Raw genomic sequence first — 13,456 nt, 5'->3', positions numbered from 1 at the left:
GCTGGGAATGTCCCCCTGGCGGTCTCCTTCCCAGACCCTATAGTGATATGGAGACTTCGATGGCTATTTATACAAGCCGACCATGTACATACCCCCTTCCCCGTAACTACTTGTAAGTTGCATCGAGCGAGCGGAGGTGCGGACTGGCCTGGACGGACGTACATCAACACATTATTTCGAAATTTGAATCGAGCTCAGCCTAGAGTACAGGGTCAGAGACCAGACAAGAATTATCGAGAACAGCAAAGATTTCACGGTTCGAACGTTGTAAATTATTCTATACTATTGTTTATACAGTACTTACTATTCGTGCTAGAGTAAGAATAAGTATACTCAATTTGATATAAAACCAAAAGAGTAACAAATCATGACGAAAACCTCAATTTGAGAACACTATACCTCAGTTTCCCTTCTCATCAATTCTCTTCTCCAAGTAAGACAAAGAGGCTGTTCTCACTACGTTCCTAAAACTAGTTTACTGGGAACCGGTTCAGAAAGCCAGTTTGGAAGATCGCTTTGCTAGCGTTCTCACTTGATCACACGAAAGTGGTTTTCAAAATCACTTCACGTAAAGCGCTCTTGTTGCTATGGAAACGCTCTCAGTGGGGTGACACGTTTCGCGCGAAATTCGAAACCGCAGCATAGGCATTCTACACCTGTCGTGTGGAGTAGCGCGCTCAAAATGTGCGAAGATCGCTTCCCGAAGAACGGTTGTGTCCTCACTTACGCTAAAACCACTTTTCCGATGCGAAGCGATCTTGAAAACTACATCGCGAGGTGGTCTTCCAAACTGGTTTGGAAGAGCGCTTCCAAGAGCGCTTCGACCGTTCTCACTTAGCGTTAAACTAGTTTCCACTAAACTAGTTTCAGGAACTGAGTGAGAACAGCCTCATACCCTAACTGTACCAAGCAAGCAGTTTAAGTATCAAAACACCTGTTTCTTGACCTCGGTCTGAAGATAACACAACAGCCCGGCATATACAGTCACAGCAGGGGGCCACACACGATGGATTGCGATGTGTGTAGTTCTGGTGAGTGTCTAATACCCCTTTCATAAACCCAATAAAACATATCCTCCAATTAGCCGCCTAAGAGTAATGCGGATAATTCAATAAAAATTGCGTTCACAAACTCCATAAATTATTTTTACGAGCGCCCGTCTTGAAAAAGGCGGATAATCGTCATGACAACTGGACAATAATTTTGCTGATTAAATAGTCAAGTACAAACACTGCCTGAAACAATTATTGGCAAAGCACGAGAAGACTGAAAATATAGCAGGTCAATGGAATAATGTATCATTGAATGTTCCAAATAATATCTACAACATTTTCATGATCCATAATAGGGGCAGCCCTGATTTTTCCGAACCTATTTTTGGCAATGTCCCGTACCACACATGAAAGTGCAAAAGTTTTTCCTACAATTTTTTTTTTGATGATGCAATTTCACAAAATCAGTTTCTCTATCTTTGACCCATGGGTGATCGATTTATCCCATAAGGATCTAATTACTGTCCTTCATTTTTCAATAATTGTCCTATTAATAGTTGTCCCGTACGACACACAATACATAATGCATTTAATTACATGATTTGGATTCAGAAACTATAAATAGTAGACCTATTTTAATTCAAGTAATTGATTTGACATAAAGTGTACTGAAAAGGTACTTTTTTTATCTCCATAGAACATGAAATAGGTGATTCTAACCATTTTAATTGATTTCATGTAGGCGTATTCTTTTTTGAATCCCTCCAGCTAAACTGGTGATTTTCTTTGGTCAGAGCAGGTTAATTTCTTTGTCATTGAGCGTGAAAAGAAAACCTTTATAATTGATTCACCCTAGCCTGGAAGATGACTTCCTCTTGCATGCTAATGTGGAATTATTATAAGATGTAAAAAAATTACATATCAATCATCTATTTGGACTTCCCTTGATGATCACTTACTTTTTTATATACAATATTGAAACTCCTTACTTTTTTCAAGTTGTAAAAAAAATCTGGAAAATAAGACAAACCATGTTGTTCACAAAAAAATCTGGAAAATAAGACAAACCATATGGTTTCATGAAATGCAGAAAGGTTTGAACAAGTAGAAAAAAATTTCTTTAGAAAAATATATTTTGTGGAATTACAAGTGACAGTTGTCATGTATATATACATTTTATATGAAAAATTATAACATTTTAGCCCCATAATTTACACAAACAGTTTCATTCATTCATTGTTTAAATAGTGTATTGGAAATCATCAATTAATTCACTGAATATAACTTCACACAAAACCTCAAGTTTTTCAGCCCGTAAAAATGCTGTGAACCCTTGTACATTTCCCATCATGAAAATAAAATGATGACATATTGCTTCCGATTGTATATATTGAGGTTACTTAATTATATTGTCCTGAATGACTACTTATTAAAAGACTTTTCATTAAAAAGGAAGAATTTAGGGGCAATGCTCCCCTTCTGATTAATAAAAAGTTCATTGTTTTATTCAGGCTGCCGAGTACAACACGCAAGTGCCTGTACAACACTCAAGTGTCCCGTACGACACACAAGTGTCCCGTACGACACAGAAGTGTCCTGTACGACACACAAGTGTCCCGTACGACACATTATTTTGTTTATGATAATTGACAGAAATATTCAGCCAATAGCGGTTTCTAACATAATGAATGTCTTTAGTTTGATAGGATTATCATTATCATCAGCCAAATAAAGTGATTGAAGAAGTCAAAGAGACATAAAGTAAGAAAGTTTGGCTTCAATTTAGAGATGTCCCGTACGACACATTTTGAGTGTCCCGTACGCCACAATGTTCTCGAAAATTGCAATTTGCTTTATTTATTCATGAAGGATTATTTTGCTTTCTTTCATAGATGTGTTTGTTCTTGGGTAATTGAATATCAATTTGAGTTCAGTTTCTATGAAAATTATCTGTCCAACTCACAGACTTTAGAGTACAAACTTGAGGTTTCTAAAAAAGTCACTTTTTCTGCGTCCGTACGACACATTACTATTTTAAATCTGTATTATACAGGATGTGAATTCAAGTTATGTTAAGTCTTTGTTTTTCTAACACTCTGGTAGTACTTGATGATCACCTTTAGTTACTGGAATATATTTAGTTTTTCTTGTCAAAAAACTGTCAAATGTTCTCTAAATGTCCCGTACGACACGTATGGAATCACCCTTTACATGAATATGTCAGTTGGCCCAAAGGAGCCGCCATATTCAACTGCTAATACCCAAATGTTCTCCTTATTTGATAAATCTGCTGCTCTGAGGTCTGCTTGTTTGGAGCCGAGGCAAGGCCGAATAGAGAAAATGGTTGCCCCACAGAATTGGGTTTCAAGAACTTTAGGGGCTGCTGAAGCTGCCAAAGTGAAATCACCAGTAGTTCCCAGGTATATTTCATCCTGGAAATAATGCCTCAAAGAGCAGATGATATCTGTAAAGTAAAGACACCCAAACTATACATTCCCTCAAATGCAAGAGGGTTTCTAAGTGTCCACATATCCACAGGAACAAAAAATGAATGATTGAGTCCATGGTTTATGCAGATTTTCTGTATAAATTACGTTTATTTACTGCGTATATTAAAAAAATGTCCAATGCTGATGCACGCTTTTGTTACAGTGCGCCAAATCGAAGCCTGTTGCCGTGGTTATCCACACTAATTTATTGTTGAGTCCACTGTTTTAAATAATGAGTCAATTCTTCAAAAAGTGGATTCATGAATAAAATAGCATATCTTACCATGGTAACAGGCGTCAATTTGGTGCACTGTGACAAAAGCGCGCATCAGCATTGGAATGTTTTATACACGCGCCCGATACGCGCTAAATTAAGCGTAATTTATACAGGAAACTGCATAAGCCATGGATTCGACCTTGGTTTTCAAAACCACCTTTGTGAATTCGGGCCATTTTTACTTATTCAACACAATGCCTGTCATCACTGCAGTACTATCTTGCACCAAACTTTAAAGCCCTGCTCACAACACTAACAAATTTTTTCTGTTCAATTTCTCTATGACACACTTGAGGGAACATTTTGTGCAAATTTTAGCAAAATTCAAAGGGGTCAGGTTAACAACTCTCTGAAAATCAGGTAATTTGATGTGGATTGACCCAATTACTAATGACTTACTTCACATTTTTTTTGCAAATAATTCGTCAGAAGTGCCACTGATGGAACAGACTGAGAACATCTGTCGTCCCCCAAACCAAACAAAAACTTCTGCACGAAGTCCCATGTGTTTATATATTGCCATGGGTAATCTACATCTAGAATTTATATCAACTTGAAACAGATGTCCAAGGCAATGTAACAAAGGGCAACAATCGATGAGGCTTGCAGGCATTTCATTGATTTCAAAGAGGTGAGAAGGTGTTTCAACAACAGGTATAATAATTATTTCTGATGACTTGGCCAAAGCTGTCGAGTTGCCGCGACAGTCAACAGGCAGTTTAACACATGGATCCTTCTCTTGCTTGTTCGTGGTTCTTATATGTCATGAAATTCTTGATTTGTTATTTCTTGACCATTTTCTGTGATTTAGCTACATGTTTCTAATTAACCCTTTGAACCCTGAATTATTAGGGGCGGCGGTGACCCACACCCTGAATTATTTGCATGTATCGACCATATTGACAAAATCCCATGATTCGAGACCCAACGGCATCTTCCCCCGCTAGTACCCGGAAGAAACACCCAACATAAAAGACATCGACCTTGGACTGATATTTTTCATTCATGCTTTGAATTTCATCGTATCCACAACGCCACTCACGTAAATCTCTATATATCAACATGCACCCAGCGAACCAAGAAGAGATCGTGCTCGTCCAAGATACCCAGCCGATGGAAGACGAAGCCCCAAACACGAAGAAGGCAAGGTTTGTCTTCAAGGGAAAGACGGAGGCACCAGCAAAGCAGACCGTGGGAGAGTTTGTGGAGGAGGCGAGGAGAGAATCGGCTGGGACAACGCATGCAGCAAGACCAACACCGACTGGCGCCAACGTACTACAGGTTAAAATATGCCAGGGTGTGAAGCCCAAAAATGTAACTGTCAGAAAGTTTGGTGGGTGCGTCTACGTGGACATTCGAGAATTCTACCTGCTAGGAGGTCAAACGCACCCCACAAAAAAAGGCATCACCTTGTCAGAAATGGACTTTAAGAAGCTACAGATGTCGTTGAAGCAGATTAACGCCACAATTTACAAGGCCAAGAACATGTAGGCGGACGGGTCTGAACGATGAGACGGAGGTAGGTCAACTATTTACAGGAGCAGAATGGACTGGAATAGCAAAACGAGACAGACGGTGCATCGGGCTGGAAGAGCAATTTACCAGACAGACGGAGCAGAAGTGGTTGGTTGGAGTTAGCTAGAGGAGCAGAACGGACGGGTCTGAAGAGCAGAGCAGAAATATTGAACTTTAGAGAACACTATTTTTTTTTAAATAAAAAAATGAACCAAAGAACAACGAATTGATTATGGTATTTTTTTTTTTTTTTTTTAAATAAAAACTCATCCGTTCCTGTACATATTGTGTACGATCTGTCATTTTATGATGTCTTGTATCAGTACTCTACGTAAAAAAAAAGAAAACCCGTTGGAGACTATAAGCCCCCATTATGTGGTTGGAGTCTATGGACACATGTGCCATAGCAACATTACCCAATCTCCAACGGGTTAAGTATCTGTGTATGAATGAGCGTATGTGTTGATTTATGAGAGATACAGAATATACAAATCGAAAAGAGTGAGAGAAAAAGAGTAAGAGTGTTTGATAAAAATGTGCGGTAAAATGAATTGAAGAATCATGATGAGGAATAGAGTGGGTGTAAAAAGAAAAGGATTAGAGTGTTTGTAAAAGAGGGTGTGAAAACATGTTTAAGCGATGAGGTTAAAGTTGGTAATGAATATGTGGGACAAAAGAATAGGACTATGAATTATGATGAAAAGGGAAAAGAGTTTTTGAGTAAAAATAAAATTAAAAAATAATAAATACGAAATACAATTTTAAAAAATGTTAATAACTAACAGTCTATGAAATAAAATCAATAAACAAAATAAGAAAACAGATTTTTAAAATGGTAAATTAAAGAGAAAACTAAACAATGAGAGCTTCCGATATCTAGAAAAAAATAAATGTGTGATTTAAATGAAAATTAAATTAAATCAAATGGGTAAATTAAATATAAACAACGGTGAAGTGTATTTACGAGGAAAGCGATCTACATGTGTCAATCATATAACGTTAAAAAATAGTATAAAAGATATATCATAAGTAGGGATATGAGGTACAAAGGGTAACTTTCATTGTATTTCATGCCCCTGAATGACATGTAACCAGACATTATTTTCTTGTTTGATAGACTTCCCCGAGTGAAGGTACGGTTTTGTTTATTTTGATCACAATTGTTCTTAATGACGGGCATTGTGAAACCGTATTGAGATCAGGGATGGTTAATCGTTTCGTGAAGAACTGGTCAGGGATAAATATGAATGGGTATTAATGAGTCTTCTTAATCCTGCTTTATAGTGCATGGATCTCAAACCAACTCAAATTTTATTAAAAGTAATAAAAGTTTTACTCAGTCATAGTTTGGTGTCCGAAGACGAAACATTATTGACGATACAAGCATGGAATCGGAGCAAAAAAAAAATCATCAAGGCTGGAAAAGGCCTCGATCCGAAGCATTTTCATCGCAACAAGACCCGCAAGAACTCTACCACCACACGCTTTGTGACAACAAGGAGTATATGAAAGTTTTCAGCCTATTGGTTTACCAAGGGTTTCTGTTTACCAAGGGTTTCTATTTGCCCATTTTCATCAATTTGATAAAGAAGATGGAATGGTTACCTTAAGAGGGCATTCTATCATCATCGAGCAGGCTGAATTTGAAGAATTTTTGAAATACAAAATGGAACTTATAAACCGCGATGTGAATAACTCGGTCTGTGTTTTTACCAAAATACCATTTTGTCGAAATGTGTATGACATGTCAGTTGTAAAAGGGGGTCATTTTCACATACAAGGAATTGTATTCCAGTCGCACAACCGTACGGCAATACGTTGGGCACCATTTTCAACGAAGACTGGACATTATTTTATGAGTGACAGCGGAATGGTCCTTACCGATGTCGATTGGCAGGAATTATACAATACCAAACCAAGATTGATGGACTGTTTTCAAGAACACAAAAAAACAATGAACAACGAGAACAAAAAGAATTCAGCATTTCCGCATTTAGAACTTGTAGTTCTGCAGAGAGGGTTTACGCAAGAGAGCACTCACCGTCCGGGCAAGAGATACACTCACCCTTTTTGTCGCACAATCCACGTCAGAACTCTCCTGACCAATGGGAACGACGAAAACGAAGCCAAGTACGCTGAGTAACAAGATACGTTTTAAAGACGTTAGAAATATGGGGGACTGATCATTTTTTGACAAATACGTAACCATACCGTTACCACGTATCCACTGGCATCTGGTAGTTAGTTTGGTTTAGAAGGTATACATCATGGCATCGCAAGAGAGCTCGTCACCTTCCCAACGAACCTCCCGTTTTCGTCAAAAGTTAAAGCATCTTTTAGACACCTACATGTATTATAATTTTACGAATTCACAAGCTGAAAAGACGGTGGACACAACCATCAACGCAATAGAGGGTGTGAAAGAGAGGAACACGGCAGACAATCAGGTAGGTGACCGTAATTCTAATAGAGACGTGCGCGGCGATAAATCAAACAATAACAGCTCTGCTCCCGGTACAAGCTATGCCATCGACCCCCAGGCTGTACCACCACCACGGGTCAATTATTACAGCTCTACCGATGATTCGGGAGATGAGTTTGTAAAAACGCCTGAAAAAATTATGCCCTTGAAAATAAAAATGGGGGGTGATGGTCAAAAAGGGGGATGGGAAAGAAAAAAAGTAAAATGTCTGAAAAAGAATCCGCCCGTCTGACTGAGGACGAAGATAGTATGCCCTTTTAGACGTTTTCTGACACACCACCTGTATCCACACCCAAATGGGTCTTTGTTGACCAGCGCATGTCGAAGCGATTCAGAGTAAGGGAGGTATGGTATGACCTCAAAGCGGATACAGATCACATCACGACCATGTCTGCTATGATGACATACCTCCGAACTTGCTTCAACGAGCTTCAAAAACTCATATTCGACAACACAGGGGAGAGGGATTACGTAAGGTTGGTTTTGGTTTCAGACCAACTCAATGTACCCATCTCGACACCCTGGTCTACAGCGCGCGATTTTGATATTGACGCCATTTTGGAGCGCATTTGGCAAGTTCTAAATAGCTATCAGGATTTTTTTTCTCAACCCAGGCTTTACCATTCAATTTCATCACGTGGTAAATCCAGCTGGAGGTGGTAGGGCCAAGAAATACACCGGCGTTCCGGCCGGTGTTGCCGCCTTGAGGAAAAAATCCATCGTCTCTGTACCTGTGGGAGACGATGAGATGTGTCTTGCAAAAGCATTGGTAATTGCAAAGCTACAAAAGCAAAACAATGCACTCTACAAATCGTGGTCCCGTAAAGACAGGGAACCCACTAAACAATTGCTGCGCAAAGCGCGAAAATTACATCAGCTGGCTGGGGTACCCGAGGGCGTGGTTGACCGATCACAGTACGATGCGTTTCAACGTGTGTTGCTTCCGTATTACAGACTCATGGTATATAGGGGTCGTAACACAGAAACCATGATATACGCTGGTCAGCCTGCAGCTGAGACCTTGTTTCTGTATCTCCATGACAACAGACATCACGACGTAATCACCAATATTGAAGCCTTTCTTTGCACCAAATTTGTCTGCAACATTTGTCACGAGAAATTCAAAGATCGAGATTTCATGTCTGTTGTCGTATATGCCATGACTGTTTTGCTACGGACTGTGACCGCCCAACTTTCCAGGAAAAGAAAAACATGACAATCACGTGTACTGAATGTAATGTAACCTTTTTAACAGAACGCTGTTTCCAGTTACATAGCGTGACTCTGTTCAACAACAAGACAGCGTGTCAAAGAAATCACAAATGCATGCAATGCGAGAAGGTGTTTGAAACTGTTATTGTGTCAGTTGAACAACATGACTGTTCGCAAACATGGTGTAATGTCTGTAAGGTGATCGTAGATGGTAGATACCATGAATGCTACATGAAGGTGTCAAAAGAAAGCCCTCATTGCAAAGGAAAAGAAAACATCAACACCACCGATCAGTGTCAAACACCTTCAGACTCGCAGCATTTGCATAAACGCGAGAAGAAAAAAATTACACCAAATATTTATTTTTCGATTTCGAGTGTTCCCAGGATACAGGTGTACACCTCCCCAGTTACGTGCATGCGACGTGGGAGTGTGTAGGGTGCATGGATGGGATCATTGGTCCTGGGGAATATTGTCCGCGCTGTGGAGAGCCCGATAAAAGGAGCATTACATTTGAAGGTGTTGGTACCTTGGAAGATTTTTCAACTTGGCTTTTTTCTTTGGATAACCATAACACCGTAGCCTTTGCACACAATGCAAAGGCATACGATTCATATTTCCTCCTCAACAAACTGGTAGAAAAAGGTATTGAACCAGATGTCATCCTCAATGGCGCAAAGATAATCAGCATACAAACAAAACAACCTGACATTACGATTAAAGACTCCTTGAACTTTTTCCAAATGCCCATCAAAACTCCCCAAGACATTCGGTCTGAAAGAAATGAAAAAGGGTCACTTCCCCCACTTTTTCAATAAACCTGCAAACCAGAATTACGTTGGACCCTTACCTCCCAAGAAGTATTATGGCTACGATAACATGATGAAAACAATGCAAAAGGAGTTTGACATCTGGTACAACAAACTGTTTCAGAACAATTACGTTTTTTGTTTCAAAGAAGAATTGGCCGCCTACTGTAAGAGTGATGTTGACATCTTACATCAGAGTTGTAAACTCTTAAGACATCACTTTAAAACAGTAAGTGCCACAAAAACAAACCCTTCAGGTATTGACCCTTTCTTTCGCTCGCTCACACTTCCCAGCGCGTGTAATCTTCTTTTCAGGACCAATTATCTGAAACCAGGCACAATTGGCCTAATCCCCCAGGACGGATACACAAAAGGGAAGAACCAATCAGTCAGCGCGGGTGAGTGGTTACACTTGGAGGCTATACAGACGGGTCTCAATATACGACATGCCTTTCATGGTGGGGAGCGAAAAGCGAATGGACGATTCGTGGATGGTTATGCGGAAGTAGATGGTAAAAAATATGTTTGGGAGTTTCTGGGTTACTTCTACCATGGCTGTAAGCAATGTTATAAACCAGAGGTAGAGAATAAGAAACTAAATACAACCATGGGTTCTCTGAACAAACAGACAATACAACGTCTGGAACTTTTGGAAAGAGCGGGATACATGTTATTTTACATTTGGGAGCATGAGTGGGAGATAATCCGCGAGGACCTGGATGTTTTTCTCCACATAGCTACGCTTCATCGCGCGTTCAAGGAATCGTTAAATCCCAGGGATTCATTTTTGGGGGTAGGACAGGTGGGTGTTCTTTGTTAGGGAGGTCAAAGGGGATGAGAAAAATTGATATCACGTTTCACAAGTCTCTATCCATTTATCAACAAATTCGAAAGGTACCCGCTTGGCCATCCACGAATCATCCATTCGGATTTTCCCCCGCTCGATCGTATATTCGGGCTTGTCAAGTGTACCGTCATTCCTCCGAGACGATTGTTTTACCCTGTTTTGCCGTACCGTTCGGGGGGAAAACTCACATTTCCTCTATGTAGTACGTGCGCTGATAATTTAAATCAAGGTGCTTGCGCACATAACACTGAGGGGTTACACTTCGTAATTCCGAAGGTTCGTAATTCCAAGGTTCGTAATTCCGAAACACGTAAATTGCCTATACCTCGATGTTCGTTAATCCGAAAACGTAAAAGGGTTCGTTAATCCGAACATTTGTGGCGTTATTCCAAAGGTTCGTTAATCCGAAAACGAAATAAGGTTCGTTGTTCCGAAAGTTCGTTAATCCGAAAATGAAATAAGGTTTGTTGTTCCGAAGGTTCGTTAATCCGAAAACGAAATAAGGTTCGTTAATCATTTCGTTTTCGGACTAACAAACCTTCGGAATTACGAACCTCATTTTGTTTTGGGATTAACGAAGCTACGGAATTATGAACCTCGTTTCGTTTCGGATTAACGAACCTTCGGAATTACGAACCTTATTTCGTTTTCGGATTAACGAACCTTCGGAATTACGAACCTTCGGAATAACGAAGCTTCGGAATTACGAATGTATGCGACACGGATGAACGTGCCTTGAAGGGTACGTGGGTTTCGGAAGAAATTAAGAAAGCTGTCGAAAAGCGTTACGTCATCTCCGACATGATCGAGGTGTGGCACTTTGACAACTCCACGGTATATGACCCCAAAACAAGGACCGGTGGTTTGTTTGCGCCATACATCGATGCTTTTATGAAAATTAAACAGGAATCATCGGGGTACCCTGCACATGTACAAACAGAATCAGACCGGGAAGCATACATTCAGCGATACCAATCACATGAAGGAATAGCATTAGACAAGAATAAAATCGAAAAAAATCCCGGTCTGAGAGCAATTTCTAAATCTATCATAAATGTTCTGTGGGGAAAATTTGCCTAGAGACCGAATTTACGGCAAACCAAATTTGTCAAGACCAGTGCCGAGATCCTTGATTTTTTCAACGACCAATCAAAAGAAGTCGTGGATCTCCTTGTTTTAAATGAGGATATGGTTGAGGTCCACTATAAACAGGCCAGCCATTTTGTTGACCACAATGTCAACACAAATATCATCAACGCCTCTTTTACTACAGCCATGGCCCGTTTAAAATTATATTCAGTGTTAGAGCAGCTGGATGAGAGGGTGTTGTATTACGACACAGACAGTGTTGTGTTCATCACTAATCCGGACATAGAACACCTAGACCCCCCTACCAAGTATTTTCTGGGTGATTTGACGGACGAGCTCTCAGAAGGTGAACACATTGTCACATGGTTGTGCGGTGGACCAAAAAATTACAGCTACGCTACTAATAAGGGTACGAAGGTATGTAAAGTGCGGGGGTTCACTTTGAATGTATCTAACTCTCTCATCATTAACCATAACAGCATGAAAGAACTTATTCATGAGGAACCAGGCAGCGTCAAAACAGTCAAGGAATCTAAAATAGTAAGGGACATAAAGACTTAAACAATGCATACTGAAGACAGAGAAAAAAGGTATAAGATAGTGTTTACCAAACGAGTCCGTCTTCAAGATGACACCACTCTCCCCTATGGACACAATGATATCCCCAATATATAAATTACACCCATCCATCGTTAGGTTTCATTTACTATTATCACACCGTGGATGAAGGAGCTAATATATTATTTTACCTTTATTAATAGATATTATATAGACATTACTGTTTTTAATATGGATCGTCGGCATATTGCGTACATGTCTTCAGTTTTGCAAAGAGCTGTAAACAACCCCAAAGAGGGTCGAAATGTCATTGTTTTTATTTTTATTTTCTTCCTGTCTTTCTATCTTGAATTTCTATTATTACGAGATCATAACAAATAGTCTAGGGGGCTTTATTCAGAATTTTTGGTGGGGAAGGTTTGACAAGCTTATCCGGGGTAAAATTGTGCGCCGATTCCAAAAAAGTCACTCTCATTGACCGTACTCACGCCATTTTGGCAAATTTGGCAAATTTTTGACCAAAAATGAGCATTTTGACCACTCTTTGGAAAATGGTCCCTTAACAGAATGCTTTTGTAGCCACATGCAATTAAAAGGGTCTATCTTAAGTAAAGATGCACCCAGATTCCAGATAAAGTGGTTTCATTTGCCAAATCACAATAGAAGTGGTCAGTTTGGCCATGATTTGGCCAAAAATGACAATTTTCATGATTTTTTTGTCCGAAATGTGTTACAAATATTGATCAGAGCTACGATTGGATGTCTTTAGAAATCCACATTTATTTTCAAAATGTGCGCTGGATTATAACCATCAACCTCATATAATTTATTCCGTAAGTTTTGACCTGTGAAGGTCATTTTGGGTACTTTAGACATAACTGACCATTCGCGCAGTTTTGCATTATTAACTGTTCAAATAGGCAGGAAATTGAGGTCTTCAGCATGTTTTATCTTCTTCCCTTATAAAATGAGAATGCATTTAAATGGCCTACTTGTGTAGAATTTTATGCTGATTCCAAATATACCAGTCTTAATGACCCTATTTAATAGATTATGGTAATTTTGGCCACTTATGGCCCTCAAATGACCGATGACATCAGTTCAATTTATCAAAAAATACTTGAATGTCACCAGAATTGTAATACAAGGGCATGCTGTGACACCTAACATTGGTGTATTAATCCTT

General features: G+C 39.5%; 1 protein-coding gene across 1 annotated transcript; it reads left to right on the top strand.

The window, feature by feature from the left end:
- Positions 1-4,820: 4,820 nt before the first annotated feature.
- On the top strand, positions 4,821-5,249 carry LOC129279538 (uncharacterized). Its single transcript, XM_054915645.2, has one exon. It carries the CDS (start codon positions 4,821-4,823, stop codon positions 5,247-5,249), a length of 429 nt encoding a protein of 142 aa, XP_054771620.1.
- The last annotated feature ends 8,207 nt before the right edge of the window (positions 5,250-13,456 follow it).

This window comes from Lytechinus pictus, chromosome 2 (assembly GCF_037042905.1).
Source record: "Lytechinus pictus isolate F3 Inbred chromosome 2, Lp3.0, whole genome shotgun sequence".
Taxonomy (NCBI): domain Eukaryota; kingdom Metazoa; phylum Echinodermata; class Echinoidea; order Temnopleuroida; family Toxopneustidae; genus Lytechinus; species Lytechinus pictus.
Note: the sequence above shows the minus strand (reverse complement) of the source record. Positions and strands in the feature narration are given on the sequence as shown.